Source organism: Dipodomys ordii, unplaced genomic scaffold, assembly GCF_000151885.1.
Source record: "Dipodomys ordii isolate 6190 unplaced genomic scaffold, Dord_2.0 Scaffold3, whole genome shotgun sequence".
NCBI lineage: Eukaryota > Metazoa > Chordata > Mammalia > Rodentia > Heteromyidae > Dipodomys > Dipodomys ordii.
This window is the reverse complement of record NW_012267219.1, coordinates 20,340,202-20,358,827: the sequence shown is the minus strand read 5'-3', so window position 1 is coordinate 20,358,827 and position 18,626 is coordinate 20,340,202. Positions and strand designations below refer to the sequence as shown.

The 18,626-nt window shown below is 36.8% G+C and overlaps 1 protein-coding gene across 1 annotated transcript in view; it reads right to left on the bottom strand.

Annotated features, from left to right (window-relative positions):
- Positions 1–18,626, bottom strand: part of Tmtc2 (transmembrane and tetratricopeptide repeat containing 2) — a 350,008-nt gene that overhangs the window by 70,969 nt on the left and 260,413 nt on the right. Inside the window, exons 8-9 of the mRNA XM_013020555.1 lie at positions 13,264–13,345; positions 146–260 (exon numbers count right to left, since the gene is read on the bottom strand). Coding sequence (XP_012876009.1) covers positions 146–260; positions 13,264–13,345 — 197 coding nt within the window. The remainder of the gene's footprint in view (positions 1–145; positions 261–13,263; positions 13,346–18,626) is intronic.

Sequence of the window (18,626 nt, the reverse complement as noted above, 5' to 3'; positions counted from 1 at the left end):
TTGGTTACCTAGATCATAATAAATAAAAGCTTTCTAATTATCCATGATCCCATAGCTTAATTCATAATAAGAGGACATAAAATGAGAGGGAAGTTAGTGCTTTCTCAAGGCCAGGACAGCAACTGATAGAATAGCAAGAACTAACCTGAGCATGTGGGCAGCATTGAAGACAACATCAAATTCCGTGCTATCGAGCTCAGCTGCCTTTTTTGCCATCTCTGCTGCTTCCATCAGGCGAGCTTCTTCCAGAAGAAACTGACCTGCAGAGTAAGAAAACAAAAGTCTACTCTCAGAAGATGTTCACCGCTTAAAATGATACAACCAACTATAAAGATACCTATTGGCAAGGTGACAGTGCCATGATCATCATTTATATGCCTGACACTCAAGGATTGTATGTGGCACATGTAACATATTGTTTTTCTCAAAAAAGAATCTGCTTTAAACTATTCAAGCAATAAACAAAATGAGACAAATCAAAGGCATATGACAAATATGAGCTGAGTATATTTTAACTTGTCACGGCTTCAGTTCTCTGAGATTCTTGATACTTTGGCTGGTATAACTCCTCTTTGCCATGAGCTGACCTGGGTGCTGCAGGTCATTTTCCTTCTGAAGACTAGTGGTCAGTTGATCTTATTCAGTACCACAAGCACTTGGAGTATTTAATAAAGTTCATCTGCATCTTCTAGCCGTAAGTATCTTGGGGAGAGATCCCAGACCTGATTACTCTCGAATACCAAACTTACCCCTTTGAGCCTGATTAACAAGAACGTTAGCTTGCCTCTCACCCCCAAGTTCCAGTGGAACTGCACAACTGAAAATATTCTTGAACTTCGTCTTGTTGTGTAGCAGGACCAGAAAAGCTCTTACAGGAAATGGGACTCTGAGATATTTTGCAGACTGTAGGGACAGGTTAAATAAATCATGGTAGGAAGTGAGCCCAAGAAATTGTCTGCCCCAAAAAAAGCAGCACAGCACAGAAGATTCTAAGCTTCCTCTCCTTACGTGGACTAGGGGAATCAACCCAGCATGTTGAGTACACTGGCTGATTCTTTGACTACTGAGCTACATACAGTCCATCCTCAGGACAGTTACAGGAAAATCTGCTACAGTCTGTCTACACCCAGTTGTACCTCACCACTGAGAAATCCTTTTATATTTTGTATATTTTCAGTTGTAAAAATACTGTACAGAGGGGTTACAGTTACATGAGTAAGATAACGAGTACAATTCCTATAGAGCATTGTGACCTCCTCCTTTTCTCTTTAGATTGTATAAATCTTTCACCTTTTATTGAGAAATCTTCAGCTGCAAAGTCATGAGGGTTTAAACCTTCCAACCAAAAACTTGCACTCAAATACAGGATTCCCCAACCAGAAAAGCCAGTAAAATAAAAACACGAGGAAATATGTCTCCACCAGATGTCAACAATGAAATTGAACGAAAATAACATGGATGTAATCTCAACGAGCTAAAAGGATCAGTGAGAAGAGTGAAGGGAAAGATAGAACTTAAAGTACATGCTTTTCAGAAAAAAAAGAACACAAAGTAGAATTAGCTCATTTGTGGCATAATGAAAAATTAGCATCTGCTCATGTGTGCCTTAATAAAATACATCAGACTAAACCTATTCTTCAGTTACTTATACTTATTATGGATTATATTTTAAATTAACTCATACTATTAATTGCTACCTGTCTTCAAATATAATACTTAACTAAGTAAATGTGTTAATAAATATATGCATTATTTATATGATATTTAAACAAAGGACAATGTAGAAAATTATTAATTGGTATTTTTCTTTCCAGGCAGCTATTAACTCTGAAACATAGCTTATAATAATAGCAAGGAAAGTGCAACAACTAATTGAATAACAAAAAAATACTTTTTAAAAATTCATTAATCCAGACTGGAGAGGAAAAAGGAGATATATAAATTCTGGTAAAGAAGGAAAGGATAAAGGAAGGAAAGAGGGAAGAAAGGAAGGGAAAAAAGTAAAGGGAAGAGAGGAAGGAAAGAAAAGAAGGGGATAAAAAAAGGAGGGAGCAGGGAGAGAAGAAGAGAGAGGAGAAAAGACAAGGGGGAGGCAAGGAAAGGGAAGGGGAGGGAAGATAAGACTAAAGAAGACAGAAAGAAAGGGAGCAAGGAGGAGGGATGGAGAAGTAGTAAATATTATTTCCACACAGACAGAGAAAGGAACACAGATCATCTATGTAAGGGTGTGTGTGTGTGTGTGTGTGTGTGTGTGTGTGTGTGTGTGTGTATTTTTTGTCATTGAAAAATTTTTACATATAATTTCCCTAAATCAATCAGGATGAGTATTTCTTGTTAAAATACGATGAAATATTCATTGTTAAGATGATTGCAACTAAACTGAACACCTAAAACAACCTGAACGCGGTGTCACGATGACACAATTTTCTTGAAGGAAAAAAAAAATCATTCATTTAGCAATGGTCCAGAATAAATAATATCTTTCTTTATGAAATAAAAACCAATAAATCGTATTTTAATTAAAGTAACTCCCCTTAGAAAAAGGAAAATCAGAATTATCCCGTTCTACCCAATATTCCCTACATTAGAACATTATTTTGCTCTGGTCTCCATCCCTTTGACTGATATGGTAGCAAGCTTGTTAAAATGGTGGTTAAATTGGATCATTTTTTAGCTGATCCAAGAATCCTTACCCTGGCCTATACATCTTGACAGGATCAGCACTCTCCTTTACCATTCCTCTAACATATTAGAGAAACAAAGATGGCTACTCCAGTTTCCATATGCCATTCCTTCTGCCTGGAATGCTCTTTCCCCAGATATCCTAGTAGCTTACCTCCTCTTGCCTCCTGACTAGTGTGTGGATTTAATAAATACATTCAAGTGACAGGACTACATTAATTAATGATATCCTCTCTATGATCATCTCTAGAAGTAGCATAGACCACAAGGCATTTTCTATTCATTCCTCACACCTTGAAGTGATTTTAGCCTTGAACCCTGTACAATCCCCCAAAGTGTCATTGTTATTGAAGTTTATATGAATGGTTCCTCCCGGACATGAGCCATATCATGGTCTGGCTTTTAGACCTCTGCATTTCCCTTGGAACATAAAACAATTCAAACTCAGTTATATCCTAAAGATGTCTTAAATCCAAACAATTCAGACTATGCAATTTGACCAACATTTAGTTTATTCTCCTCTATTGTGGAATTAACTCAGTACTCTGAGAACAAGAAAAAAAATACATCTACAATCAGAAGATAGTTTCTTCCGTGGGTTAATTATCAAGGAAGTTTACATTATGCTTATATATGCACAAGATTTGGTTCCATTAGGTAGTGGTGGGGTGTTACAAAGATAAATGCAATATTAGCTCTTGTAGTAGTCCAGTCTCTCTTAGAGGAAGGAGGAGATTTTGAAGATAATTTTATCTCTACCTGAAAATAAATCTGAAAAGTAGATGCACCATAGTACATATATCATTTCTGGACAGAGGTGTGTTTGGCTCTGTTCAATTTGTAATCTAAGGCGAGTAAAAAGAGGGTGGAAGGATATTTTTTACAAGCAAGGGTATTGCTTCAGTCTTGCCAGGAGTTTAGTTGTATAACCAGCATCCAGATCATGAAATAACATTACCAGCTCTGCAGAAACAACTCTCTGTACCTGGGGGACTTTCTCAAATTTAGATAGTTGGAACAGGGAAAAGGCCATGGTTGAAACATTTGGCCTGACTGGTTTTGCTGACATCTAGTGGTTAAAGATGAATGTCTAGGGGGGAACTGAGGCAAAGGGGAGAGAAATGCATTCCTGGTAAGAGAGAGTCAGTGGCCTGGATTTAGACTAGCTTTGCAGAGGGAGAGCTGGGATGGAAAATGTTTGTGAGTGCATGTTAATGATACCCCGGAGGAATATAATACGGGGGAGGGCTCTTCTCTCCCTCTGAAGGGAGTCATACTGAGAGTCTTTTTCTGAGCCCTTGTCACATTGCCATTTTAGGTATGCTCTCACTCTTTAAAACTAATCTTTCTCCCTCTCCTTTCTATCAGTTTCATTGCTTTGTGTTTCTAGGCACTTGGCAGCCTGAGTTAACAAAGCTCTGCTTTCACAAGACAGCTCTAATGTGATAAATGTGCCACGGTTACTGGCCAAGAAAACAGGTGGGCTGAGTAACAAGGAAAAGGCACCCAGGAGATCAATCTGGACTGCTCATTGTGAGGTTGGGAGGTTCTGGATGTGTCCCTAAGTGAACACAAGGCCAAGAATTTGTTCTGAATTGGACAGGTGGCAAGGATGGTGACTAGTGCAAAGGAGATTGAAGAATCCATGGGCCAGGGCCCCGGGAAACAGGTTAGGAAGGCCAGCAGCGTATGGCTAAATTGATTTCTCCCCTGACTCTTTCCAAGGGTTATGGGATGCTAGGAAACAATTCTTGTAATTGTGATGACTGTCCAATGGGGAGTGGGAATTATAGCAGAACAAGAGAACAAGGGGAGATTCAAGGGAGTTGAGATAAGATAGAAGGGAAAGAATAAGGAGGGGTGACAAGAAGGAGAAACAAGAGGGGGGAAAACCACCTCATTACATATTTAAGGAATATACAGTTAAAGTAGGGATTAAGTATGCTTCAAAAAGGAGAAAAAGTTTATGTTGAGTTTTAAGCAAGCTCCAGAGTTTTGTCATCTAAAGATGAATGGAAAGCAACTAGTTTGATGAAGAATATAATGAATAAAAAAAGGAAAGACATGAGAAAGACAAAAGGAATCAAACAGAGGTGCCTTAGTCACTAAAGAGCCTAGTTCTGAGACCTGGCAAAGGCAATGGAGATGAGCAGTTCAATGAGCCCTTAACTCCCTTGAGCTCCTGAACCAGCTTAATGTGCTTCTCTGATATGTTCATGTACTGATGTGTCCACTTGGCAGGAGCCATAAACTTGAGGACAATAGCAGAAAAAGTACTGCAAGAGGAAGGTGGGTGAGTACAGTCATCATGCTCAGTGTCCACACATTTAAATGGAGCAAGGAAGCTATAGGAGATAGATGGCGAAGGGATAGTCAGAAGTGGGAGAATGGTGGAAGGGGCGACACTGATCAAGATAACTATATAGATGGACATGCTATTCCTTTGGACAATTATTTGGAGATAATAATAAAAATAAAAATAATAAGTACTGCAAGGAAGACCCTCAAAGTACGTGTCATCAGTAAACCAAATGGCCAAGACTAGAAAATACAGTCTTTGAGTACAGTTGCTCTTATTTAACCCTCACAAAACACAAATTTCCTTGACACTGGAGAATTGTCTAAAACCAGCCATGCTGAGATGCGCAACCACAAGGCAAGGCCCCTGTGATTGTCCCTGTTAAGTGAACATAGACTCAAGATAAAGAACACAATCTATGACTTGCCTTACACAGTTGTTGGGCTCACTAAATACAAAGTCCACTCTATTATTTATGTTATTTATAATCCTCATTCTTTGTACCAAAAGTTATTCTTTGTCTCTGTGGACACTTGGAATGTTGATGAGTGCTGGGATTTGAACTTTGAGCCTTACACTGAGATGATACCATGGAGCCACATTTGCAGCCCTATTTTAGATTGGTTTTCTTTAGGATAGAGTCTTGCTTGCCCAAGAGGACTTCCACCTATACTTAGGGTTTCCATTGTCACAGATACATCACTGTGTCTAGTTTCTTTTCATGGATGCCAGTGGTTGAAAGGGATCTCTCCAACTCTTCTGCCCAGGGGCATGGTTATATTGCCCTGTCTCCCAAATTGCTACAATTAGAGGTATGAGCCACCAGCAACTGACTAAAGACATTATTTTGATTTGTTTTTTTTTTCTTTTTGCTTATTTCGTCGTCATCGTCGTTGTTACTGTTGTTGTTGTTCTTCTTCTTCTTCTTCTTTTTCTCTTTTCTTTTCGAAGAGAAAGTCTCCCTGTGTAGTAGAGGCCTTGAACTCACAAGATCCTCCTGCTTTTAAAGTTTACATGTTGAGTTCTATTAAATAATTGCAGAAAACTAGTCATAGAGTAAGCCTTGAATTTTTGGATTTTATTGAGATGTATTTCTTCATAAAATTGAGGTACTCGTTTTTGAGAATTAAAAAGAAATGCGGGTGAGTTTGGGTGTGGAAGGTGAGTCTTCAAGCCTGTATCTGTCTCGTCTTCTCAGTGTTCTGTCCATAGGCTCATGTCTTCCTTCTGGGCCTTTCACATTTCTATGCCTTGATGACCTATTTATGAGTGTTATTTTTGAACTCAGGGCCTCATTCTCTCCTCAGGCTTTTTGACTCATGGTCGGTGTTCTACCACTTGAAACACAATTTCATGTCATATGAAAGCATATGCCAAACCATGAAAGTAGGGGACTTGGAGTCCTCCTGAGCTCAAATTTGTGCTTTGCCAACTTATTAGGCACAAGAATTTCAATGTATGAGCAATATTATTTATAACTTAATTCTTTCATCTGTAAAATAGATAATGTCATATTTCAATAATCCCAGAGATTCAAGAGGCTGAGATCTGAGGATCATGGTTCAGGACCACTCAGAACCAACAAACCCAATTTAAAAAAAAATCTGGAATTGGAGGCATGACTGAAAGAGTCCAAGTGCAAGCCCTGAGTAAACAAGACAAGCCATTGCACAGGTTTGAATTCAAGCCTGAAAGCAGCACACACATACATGCTTGTGCATGCACATACACACAGACACACACACACACACAATGTCTTAGATGAGAGAAATACTTGAAACAGCCTTTAGAATACTCCTAATCTAATCATACGTCTCTGAACTTCCTCTGCTGTTGCTGGAGTAATAAAAAGAATAGCAAACACTCAAATAAAACACATATTTTCATATTAAGCATTTAACATAATTATAATCAATGTGATTTTGCTGAGAGCCACTAAAATATATTTTCACTTAATCAAGGCAATATCCTAATTTAGTTCATTATTTAATTTTTTAATTTCTGTTTTTGAAATGACTAACATGAAAATGACACAACAGTCTATTTCACTCCATTACTATCTTTTCTAAGTAGTTTTAGTTATGAATAAAATATAATCACAGACCTTCCATCAATTCAAGCCATGACATATTTCAGGCCTCTCATTTTATATTCATGTTAAGATGCTCAAACCTAATAGTTTAATAAGTTCCTTCCTAATAGTGCTTACTTAAAAAGAAATGAAACCTACATAACATAATATACAAATCATCCTAGAGAAAAACAGAATATGATATTAATGGCAAATTCTGCACTTGCAGGTGGAAAGAGACTTCTCAAGTTGTTCTTCAATAATTACTACAAATTATGTTGAATGTTTCTGACCATGAAGTCACTTAAAAATTGTGAACTTTTATTTGTTGGCCAAATATGAATGGAACCTATCCCTAACTCATAGGGGTTTTATGATTCATATCCATCACAGTTGAAGATAGGCACTGTTGCTCATGTCTGTAATCCTAGTTACTCAAGAGGCTGAGATCTGAGAATCATGCACATGGTTTCGTGACAGTCCGGGTAGGAAAATCCATGAAATTCTTGACTCCAGCAAACCATCAAAAAGCCTAAAATGGAGCTGTGGCGCAAGTGGTAGAGCAGTAATCTTGAGCAAAAATCTAAGGGACAGAACCTAATCCAAGCCCCAGTACCTGTACACACATTAAAAAAAATCAAGGGTGAGGAAACTAGGTAGAGGGCAATATGACACATGTGTAAGGTGTTCTCATGACTCTAACACTGACAGTAGAGCCAACTAATCTGAATTATTAGGTTTAAAATTCTACACTTCTTTGGGGGATTAAAAAGAAGAATGCTGGAATAATGGACTCCCAGTTTTAGCAATATTTTTAATGGTTATATAGAAAACCACTAATTTTCTTTGGTAGGTGTTCATAATCTGAAAGATTGCACAATCTGGACATTCCTTTTTTTATGGAAACAATTCTAGTTTTCTTCTCACTATTTCTGGAACATCATGATGTGGCTTTTCTCTGACCATTCTCTCTGTATTCTGGGTAGAAAAAGGGATAGCAAACTCCTGACCATTCTCTCTCATCACACTCGCTCCTTTCTACCTCATTTTCTGTGAGTGAGCTCCTTCACATTCTTTAAATATATGGTAAATGTAAATCTATTAGGCATATTTCACCTATATTTTAAACAACCCCCTTACATCAACACCCTTTAATTATGTTGCTTCTTGCTCTTTAAAACTACTGGTAATTAAAATAATAATTTTTTTTTTACAAATTGTGCTTTCCTTGCCACACTTCATTGGAGGTTATCTTTTGCTACTCGTTCTTGTGTTTGACATAGTATTTGGTAAATATGAAGCTGGAAATCTATTTCATACAGATTTGAGAGGTGAGAATGTTGAAAAGGATCACATGGATCATGACACATTGTATTTACTGCTTTGTTTTTTTGTTTTCTGTTTTTTGGGGTCCGGTCGTGGGGCCTGAATTCTGGGCCTGGGCGCTGTCCCTCAGCTCTTCAGCTCAAGGCTAGCACTCTACCACTTGAGCCACAGTGCCACTTTCAGCTTTTTTCTTTTTGTTTATGTGGTGCTGAGGAATTGAACCCAGGGCCTCAGGCATGCAAGGCAAGCGCTCTACCACTGAGCCACCTCTCCAGCCCTATTTACTGCTTTGTTGAATAGCATCTCCTTTGTACAACTACTTAAAGGTAAAAAAAACAACAACACAAAAATGATTGAGTGAAAAATTGAATACCTGATAAAGACAACTTAAAATCTGAGCTCTTAGATTTACAAATGTGACTAGTCTCAATTCCAGAGCATCTAGTTTCACCTCCAAAGACTATAGGTACCACAGATTCCAACATTTAAGTAACCCATCAAACCAATTTAATAAAACTGCAAACAAGTCTAAAGGATAAGAAGACAATCGCTGATGTAATGCCTTCCACTAGACATAAAACTAGTGGATTCAAAGCAAATGACAAGTAAATGACTGTCCTTCTAAACATCATCTTCTAATCACCATCCCAGTCAATATAATCCTCCAATTCCCCCTCTATCTAGTCTCAAGTGCATGATATTCCATGTCTCTTTCATCATTAACAAGCAAACTAAAAGCACATAATCACCCAAGAGTGAATTTGCCATAAAAAATTCACTCATCTGGCATTTTCATTGGCATTTGCAAAAGCATTTTAAAAAGACTCAAAACACATATATTTCATTTAAATATTTATTTTTAAGCTGAGGAAGTGTTTTTATTCATTCAATCTGTGGGTATAAACACCCTAAGAATATCTATAACCAGTAAGTTGGCAAGAAATGGCAGGATAATCGTAGTATGCATTTTTTTGGAGAGAAATAATAAAAATTCAAATGGAACATTCTTTTTGGTAAACTTTCTATCCTGGATTCAGTTATAGAACGGAGCTCTATAAACATTTATTGCACAGCACTGTGAGTATGGCAATATGCTAGATATTGATGGCCTAGAAATAAAAATCAGATCCTTCCATATTCTTAATTTAGAATCTTCTAAAGGAGGGAAATATTTAAATTTAATATAAATATTTACATTCCTAATAACTCCCTACTCCAAGCCCCCATTAGCTCTTGGCTAATACAGCAATAGCTCTAGAGAGGATTTGCCTTACTCTATGTTTAAAATTTTATTTTATTGTAAAGATGCTGTACAGAGGGGTTGCAGTTCCATGAGTAAGGCAATGAGTACATTTCTTGTCCAACATTGTTACTCCTTCCCTTGTTGTTCTCCCACTATCCCTTCCCTCAGTCCTCCCCCCTCACCAAAGTTGTAAAGTTCATTTTCAATATATACTGTCTTGTGGGTATTATTGTTGCAATGGGTCATCCTGTGACCTTGTTTCAGCATTTTGTTATTCCCCTTCCCCTCCCCAAACTAGATAAATGTATATACAAGATGCAGGGTACCAAAATCAAGGACAGTGACAACAGGGGATATGCCATAGGGGAATGAACATACAGAGAAAACAAAAAAACATCACATAGTACATTGAAAACAACAACAACAAAGAAAGATGTCTTGTGTCCATATCTTGGGGTTCATTTCACTTAGCATCATCTTATATAGTCATATGTACATAGCTTTTGAGCTTTTCTGCTCATCTGACAGTTATCGTAGACATATGCTAATTTTTGCAAATGAGGGAAACCCTCATGGGATCTATATTTCTTTGCGTCTGGCTTACATAGAGCTCCCTCATGACCCAGCAATCCCACTTCTGGGCATTTACTCAAATGATCAGAAACAAGGCCACACTAAAGCTACCGGCACAGCTATGTTTATCACAGCATTATTCGCCATAGCTAAGATATGGAACCAACCCAGATGCCCCTCAGTAGATGAATGGATCAAGAAAATGTGGCATATATATCAATGGAATTCTGTGCTTCCATCAGAAAGAATGACAGCGCTCCATTTGTTAGGAAATGGAAAGACTTGGAAAAAAAACATATTGAATGAAGTAAGCCTAACTCTACTTTGACCTTTTTTATAATCCTGTCTTCTTCACGTGGTTCCTGCCATTCCTCAGAGAAAGCAAGGCAAGCTACTTAGCTGGATTTGCAACGCCTTGTGTGCTCTCTCCCTCTCCTCCCCTAGTAGCCTCACCGACTCCTACTTTGCCATCTGCTTTAATATACTCCAGCCACATGAGCTTTCTTTCTCCTCTATGAACATAAGTTTGCCATTTTGTGTGGGCTCAAGAGGAAGATAGAATAAAATGATCCTCTGTTTAAAAACTGATTTTCTGTTGAACCCTTTGAACCTCCTATTTCTTCTGTCTGAACCTGGCTCTTCAAATACTTGGCTTACATTCCACTATTTCAAATAATGATATCCTCAAAGATGCCTTACTCCGCTACTTAGTCTTGGGAAGTACTGCACTTTCCACCTCATTACATTCTGAAGATAACATCATCATGTTTATTTCCGACACAGCACTTCCTGAAAAGAGAAGAGTGTCTTGTACCTTGTGTACACATTTTGTAAATGTGAAAATAAAAAAAAAATGTTCTTTAACCATTCTAAGCTAAATCATGATATATGCATTTGATGCTCTAAAACTGTGCATGAAGGATATACCAGTCAAAAGCGAGGCTTATCTGCCAGCCTATCTATAAATGTTGTAAACAAAGAGATTATATGTTGCAGAAGATAAAGCAATGACAATAATTGCTGGACCTAGCATATTTAATTCAACCCCACTGCCCAAGGCTTCAATCTCCTTGTCCATACAAGGCTTATATTAATTGAAAAATAATTTTCTAATACTAAAATGCCAATATATAAAAATCAATTCATTAAATAAAAATTTTTAAGATTCTTTAAATGTGTAGCTTTATAACCAAAGCACAGAAAAATAAAGAATACCAAGTATTTATATACAGCTTCTGGTCTATTTTTAATTTATGTGACTTAAGTAAATCTACTAAGTCTCATTTTAGTCCTTTCATCTATGATGTCCAAGTAAGAAAGTATATGTAATGCCATAAAAATTCACAAAATTTGTAAAATTATACTTCAGATAACCATTCTTCCTTGAGAATAGAAACAGACTTCCAATAACATGCATATGACAAAAAAATTAAAACACTCCAAGGGTACTAGAGAAAATTAAATTTTAAACATGAATTTAAGGACATATGTTATCAGTATTTTCCAAATAATGTACAGGATAAAGTATTTCTTGCACTTGCTCTTGAACTTTCCTAAGTCAAAACAAAATTCTCAAGGGAAAAATACTCTCTACAAACATCCCTGAGAAAGAAAATTCAGAGACATGATGTAATATAAAATAAAAGTTCCTAAAGATGGACAGGCAGAATAAGGCATCAACTATTGAAATTAATGCAGTGTTGAAACAATTGGCATTCATATGGAATAATAGTAACTTTTAAAGACACCCATTGTGAAAAATACCTATATTCTCTATAATAAAATAATTAGAAATAAGCTTAGAAGATACAATGAGTATCATTAGTTTTAAACAAACAAATACAAGAAGAAGGGCAAGGAACAAAAATCCTGTTTCCTAAAATGCCATGACATGTGGCTCTTCAATGCTCAGGGAAAATAATACATCATAGGGTTACTCAAAATATTATGCATGAAAAAAAGTCCTAATTTAAATACTTCATGCAGGAAAACCCATACAAATTAAGTTGTGCAGCAAACTCAAATTAGTTGACTGCTATCTTAACACATCAATAAAAGAGCCAAGAGAGGAGTGGTTATGTAATACATTGTATACAATCATATCCTACACTACACTGGAAAGATAAAGCATCAACCCTAGGCTTATAAACATATACATACAATAATATAAGTGCTTGTGGTTGGCTAAGTGTTTCCTTCATTTTATTATTTCCATTCTTTCACCCTTATAGCCTCTCACTGGTTTATTTTCACAAGTTAGATGCTAGGAGATGGCATTAATATTCTAAAGCCATATTAGCTTTATTTCCTTAAGATGTATTTTCTATCCACTTTTAGGTTTACTTCTTCAAAATAACTAACACATCAAAGCCAATAGTGATAAAAAAATACATTTCTCTGCCAAGGGATTGTCAAAAAAAATGCAATTTGGCTCCTTGAAAACAGTACCAACTATAAATCTAGGAGAAATAAGAATATCTTACCCAATACCAAACCAGGGATACTGTGCCTCACTAAACACATGACTCACTACTAATGATAGAGTAGAGTGTGACAGGGTTGTTATGTAAGCTCATTCTGGACTGATTAAGGCCAAGGCTAAAGGGAAAGCAACAGCCACTCTTTACAACCATGACAGTTTATCCTTGGCTGCACTCTTAAGCATTTATAGGCTAGTGAACATCTTGCTTCCAGAAAGCAAGACTTTGAGGCGCAAGTGTAAACTTCTAGAATTCCAAAATGGCATGCTTAAGGAACAATATATTATCTTTTAAAATGAAAAAGAACCTACTTTTTTTTTCTTGCAAACTATGCATCAGGCAAGGAGTTAAACGTTTTCCTGAGACCTCATTTAAACACTGCTCTTGAAGAAACAACTGTAAAACTGCCTTCCCAAATGAGAGCCACTGAAAGTTACTTTGAATGGGAAGGGCAGAAAGCAACATGAGACAAAGGTCTACAATAGCAATGTCAATCTCTTCTCAAAATGTCCTGTACGAGGAAAGCCTAAATCTCATACCAGAGTTAGCAGCAAATGTGGTGGAGACAGAAGAACTATCAAACACTCACCATAATGCATATAACAGTTTCCTTTGGTGGGATCCAGCTCAATAGCCTTCAAGAAGAACTTTTCAGCCTCATTCTTACGACCCTTGAAAACACAGAAAATAGATCAAAAGGGAAATCCTCACCTTAATATATTACCATTGTAATATTTTCAGTTAAAAAGTAGAAAATAATTAAATAGCAATAATAAATGTAAATATACTAGATTACTTTAAGTTGTAAATAACTTGTCTTATGCATATATATATATAATATTCACAACTCCAATTTTTCTACTGTTATTTGCATATTCCATATGCTATATGTAGATTAAAACAAAACTGTATTTTAAAGTGCAAACATAAAAAAGTTAACAGACAACTATTACAGAACTAGAGTTATTTAGATTACTTGGGTTTCTCATTATAATTATTATTCCCTTGTACATCTGCTCATTTCTGTATTTTACCTTTAAGCTTAGAAGAGTCCATCACATATATTCTAATAACATTTCATTAGAGAGAATTAATTTGATCAGATACAGTCACATTTAAAACTTCACCTGGACAAATTAATTAGGCTGTTATATTGTATTGCTATACTGAACTTGAAGTCAAGTCAAAACCAACATCTCATTATTTATAACTCTTAGCTGATAAGGAAGTACTCAGAAATTTCATTAAAATGTCTGAAGAAGCTAAGATGAAACAAGAAGAAAATTTGATCGAATCAGCTGTTTTTAAATTTTAATTTTATTGTCAAGGTGATGTACAAAGGGGTTATAGTTACATACATAAGGTAGTAAGTACATTTCTTGTCAAACATTGTAACCCCTCCCTCCTTTTTCTCCCACTTTCAAGCAAAATACAAGTAAACATACCCTAAAACAACTTCTACTTTAAAATTAGGAAAATATTTTTGAATTTTAAAACACACCAAATTTTGAAATAAGCAAGCAGTTTGTCTTAGAAATAAGCAAGTGAGTTAAAAAATAAAAATATCAAACTGATTTTAATTTTTAAAGAATGAGTAATTCATTAAATTTATTCATTGCTTCTTTGAACTCTTGAAATATTGATTGGGTACATACCAGGTAAGCAGTACTGTGATAATGAGATTTACAAAAATGGACTATAAGAGCAGACACAACTGCTCTGATGAAGCTTACAAAATGCTGCTGTATGAAAAACAAAACAAAAACAAACAACCACCACAAAGGGGTCTAAAAACAGCTGGTTTGACCCTAGTCAGAGTATACAGAAAAAGCTTCCAAAATAATTGATGCTTGATCTAAAAATTAAAAGATGCAATGATCAATGTATTGAATGACAAAACCCAGCATTTCTAAGTAGAAATGTAACAAAGGAATGCTTATGACAGGAACACTAAAACACTTCATGGTGTTCCAAGTGAGTGGGAAACAAAGGGGTAAAGGTAAGGCAGAAGAACAGGCAAAGGACAGCAGAACGCACCTGAGTTAGAAGTCTGGAACGGAACAACTCCTGTATTTAGAAGAAAGGCATGGCCAGGCACCAGTGGCTCATGCCTATAATCCTAGCTACTCAGGAGGCTGAGATCTGAGGAACACAGTTTGAAGCTAGTCTGGGCAGGAAAGTCCTTGAGACTCTAATCTCCAATTAACCACAGATAAAGCTGGAAGTGGCGCTGTGGCTCAAGTAGTAGAATTCTAGCCTTGAATGAAAAGAGCTCAGGGACAGAGCCCAGGCACAGAATTCAAGCCGCAGGACTGGCAAAACAACAACAATAATAATTTAGTGTAGACAAAACCCTCAAATCTTAGCTACTAGCAACAAATTCCAATGGGCTGTTGGTCAATGAGTGTGGTTTCTTTGTCATGATCAGTACAGTAAGCATTCATTAGATCACTTTATCCACACCATTTAGCAATAGTATGGGGTGCTGCTTGGCGTCATCGGTCTCAGTGTTGACCCTTGCATTGCAGAAGTTTAAACCCTCTGGGGATAGCTAGGATGGTGTCTTGTGAGAGTAGAAGGGCAGGGATCCAAACAACAGCTGTCTTGCAGCTGGGTCACAGAGGAGAGCAAGAAATCCCTGGACACCATAAAAGGTAGCGTATGATGGGAAGGCAATCTCAGCGCCTCCATTTGTCATTGGCAAGATGCCACAAGCTCTCAAATCCAAATGCTCTCACCAGAGGACAAAGCCAGATGTAAATAACTCCCTAATTTCAACTCATTTTTTATTTTTTTCATAGAATGCTACCACTGTAAAGCATGTAGAGAGACATTTAATTTATTCAGACATACAATTCTTTGAAGATTTAAACACACTGGACTCTGTAGAGAAGTCTGGTTCTGAGACCAAGCAGGTAGATAGCTAAGAAAGACATTTATTTTGAAGAAGTTTCATTTTATCAATTGGAGATCAACTAAAACAAACAAAAAATCTGGATTATCTGAATTCTGATGGCTGCAATCCTCTGTTAGAAAAGCAGAATTCAACTGAACAGTGGTTAAAATTTTAAATAAAAAATAGTTTTCCTATTTGTAACCTCCTCTTTCTATTTCTATTGCTTTCTAGTGCTTAATAAAGGAAATCATTGGCTTATGTCCTCAGGTCTACTAAAGCTTTAACTAAGACTGGGGTAAAAGCTTAGGCCTTTTTATTTATTTATTTGGTCAGTCGTGCAGCTCTGTGCCTGGGCGCTGGCCCTGAGCTCTTCAGCTCAAGGCTAACTACTCTACCATTTGAGCCACAGCGCCCACTTCTGGCTTTTTCTGTGTACGTAGTGCTGAGGAATCCAACCCAGGGACTCATGCATGAGAGGCACATATTATACAGCTAGGCCACCTTCCCAGCCTCAAGGCTGAGGCCTAAAACCAACCAAAATTCATTAACTGTATTGACAACTATAGGTTTATTTGAAAGCTGTTTGAAGATAGAGATATCTATCAAAGGTAGAAAATCCAAAAAAGGGTCTTAAGTAAGCTGATCCATAAACCTCAACAATATATACGGTGGTTCTTAAGTTACCTCTATGCATACTATGCCATGATTTGCATAAAAACCTGGACTCTCACAGAAATCTCAAGAGCCTTTCCTTGAATTGGGCTCTCCTGACATTGTGGTCTCACCGATGGTTCCACTGGGCTCTGTTACTAGCTCCAGTGAGGACATACATTGGCTTTAGATTCCATCCCCCAAGACAATCCTAACAAACAGAGTATTTTAACACAGGCATCCTTTCACAGCTCAAAACCCTGGGAATTTGTCAAGCATAATTAAGTCTCCATTCATCTTCTGTGTTTATCAAAACATAGTTTTCAAGAAGTCTGTAGAAAATCGTGCCGCATGGTAGGACTTTACTTCTCTTTTTTGACTTGCACAATAATTTGAGAAAAACTGTAGATTACTAGGCAGGAAATACTGCTCCAAGTAAGTAATATGCATGCATATATGTATATAATGTCATTTACATAATTAATTATGTTGAATATATTTGCATTAAGTATATATAATCCTCCTAATATACCTGATGGTATTTTAAAATTTTATTTATTTTTTCAAATCAGCACGTGTTAAATTATCAAAACTGCTGCTTTATAAGAGACTGAGGCACAGAGGTTAAGTATCTTGCTTATAGTACCAGAACTTGATTTGACAATGCAGGGATTGAGAGACAATTTGGTTTCACAGTGTGTGTTACTACACTACCAGCAGGTTCTAGTAGTGCAACACCAGGAATCATCATGGTATTAAAATCAAACTTTAAGCATAAAGATACTCTTAAACTTATGCATCTACCCATCCATCTGTTCCAAAGCATGTAGTAAAACACCTGCCATATGACTGTAATTGTATCAGACATTGGGTAAGTAAAGATAAAATGAGATCATTCCTGAATTTATACGAAGTACAATAATATAATAATGAATCAGGATATAGGGACTTACCATTTCTAATACTGTAATTAAGAGGACTTTTGTTAAACATATTTCTAGTAGGAAGAGAGGAGAAAATGGAGATGGGGCATATACTTAGCCTGAGTAAGTCAGGGAAGATTCCTAAAATGAGGTGCATAATTTAGCTGACTGATAGATGTAGGAAAAGTTGGTCAGGCATGAAAACACCAGAGTATCTTTTATCTGTTTTGGAAGTGAGTGAGACTTAAAATTTCTCTTTACAAAACTGAATTAGGAAAACAAGTTAGACATTTTGTCTAATGGAGACATGTTTAACTTACTACCATTTAAAAGGAACTATACCTTACAAAGATTAACCTGACACCAGTCAGCATAAAACACATTTGCTTAATAAACTAAGGTTATTTCACAATGACACATAACCAATTTTCTACCTTCTGCTAGAACAATGATTTCTGAACTCCTTTCTGTGAATAAATTCTGTATAATTTACCCAAAAAAAGGAAGGTATAGTAAAAAAGTGTTGATTCGTAAGCAATACGCCTTCACTTTCCCCTATACCCCATGAAGTAGTACAGCTAATAGTCATAGGATAATAGAAACCTTCAAACTAGGTAGAAAGGGGGAAACATACGCAAGCGGCCAAAGGCTGGCAAGTTGCCAGCAGAGTGAGCTTGTGTGTATAAATACACATGACAAGCATATCGCCAGACTGGATCATTCCCAAGTCTAAGCAGTAAAGCATGCTGGTTGAAGTGCACACATGTGTTGGGGTATTATGGCAAAAATAAAATTCTCTTTCTCTCTTTCTAACAGTAAAAGAAAATGGGTAATTTCACAAGAAAACAGACAATGAATAGGAAAAGATGTTGAGTAGAAAGTGACAGAATAGAATGTTGAAATTTTGACTCTTCTAGATTGAATCATTTAATAGCAGTTTGGCTCAGAGATAAATGACCACTGTCAACATCTAAGACCCTCAGCCTTGATTTCTTTTTACATGTATGATGCAGCTTGCACAGGAATCACTAAACAACAGCTTCCCAAATTGACTTCATCCCATTGAACACTGGTCAGGCTTATGCAGAAGGAGGTGAACTCATACTCCTAGTCATTGGAGCAATGCACCTGTATATAGGATGGCAGGTAGGACATGACATCATTTTTTGCACAACTGTGATAAATACATAGCCTGCTTGGGAAGAGTCACGTTGACTTGGTCAGCTTTTTTTTTTAATTTAATTTTATTTTATTTGTACAGAGGGGGTTACAATTACATGGGCAGGATAATGCATACATTTCTTACCAAGCATTGCAGCCTCTTCCTTTGTTTACCCTTCACATCCCTTCCCAGCCCCCCCCCCCCCCCCCCAATCCCAATCCTTCTCCTTCCCCCCCATTCCCCTCCCCCACACCAACATTGTAAAGCTCGTTTTGGACATGACAACTTGTACTTCTCATTGTTGCAACAGGTCCACCTGT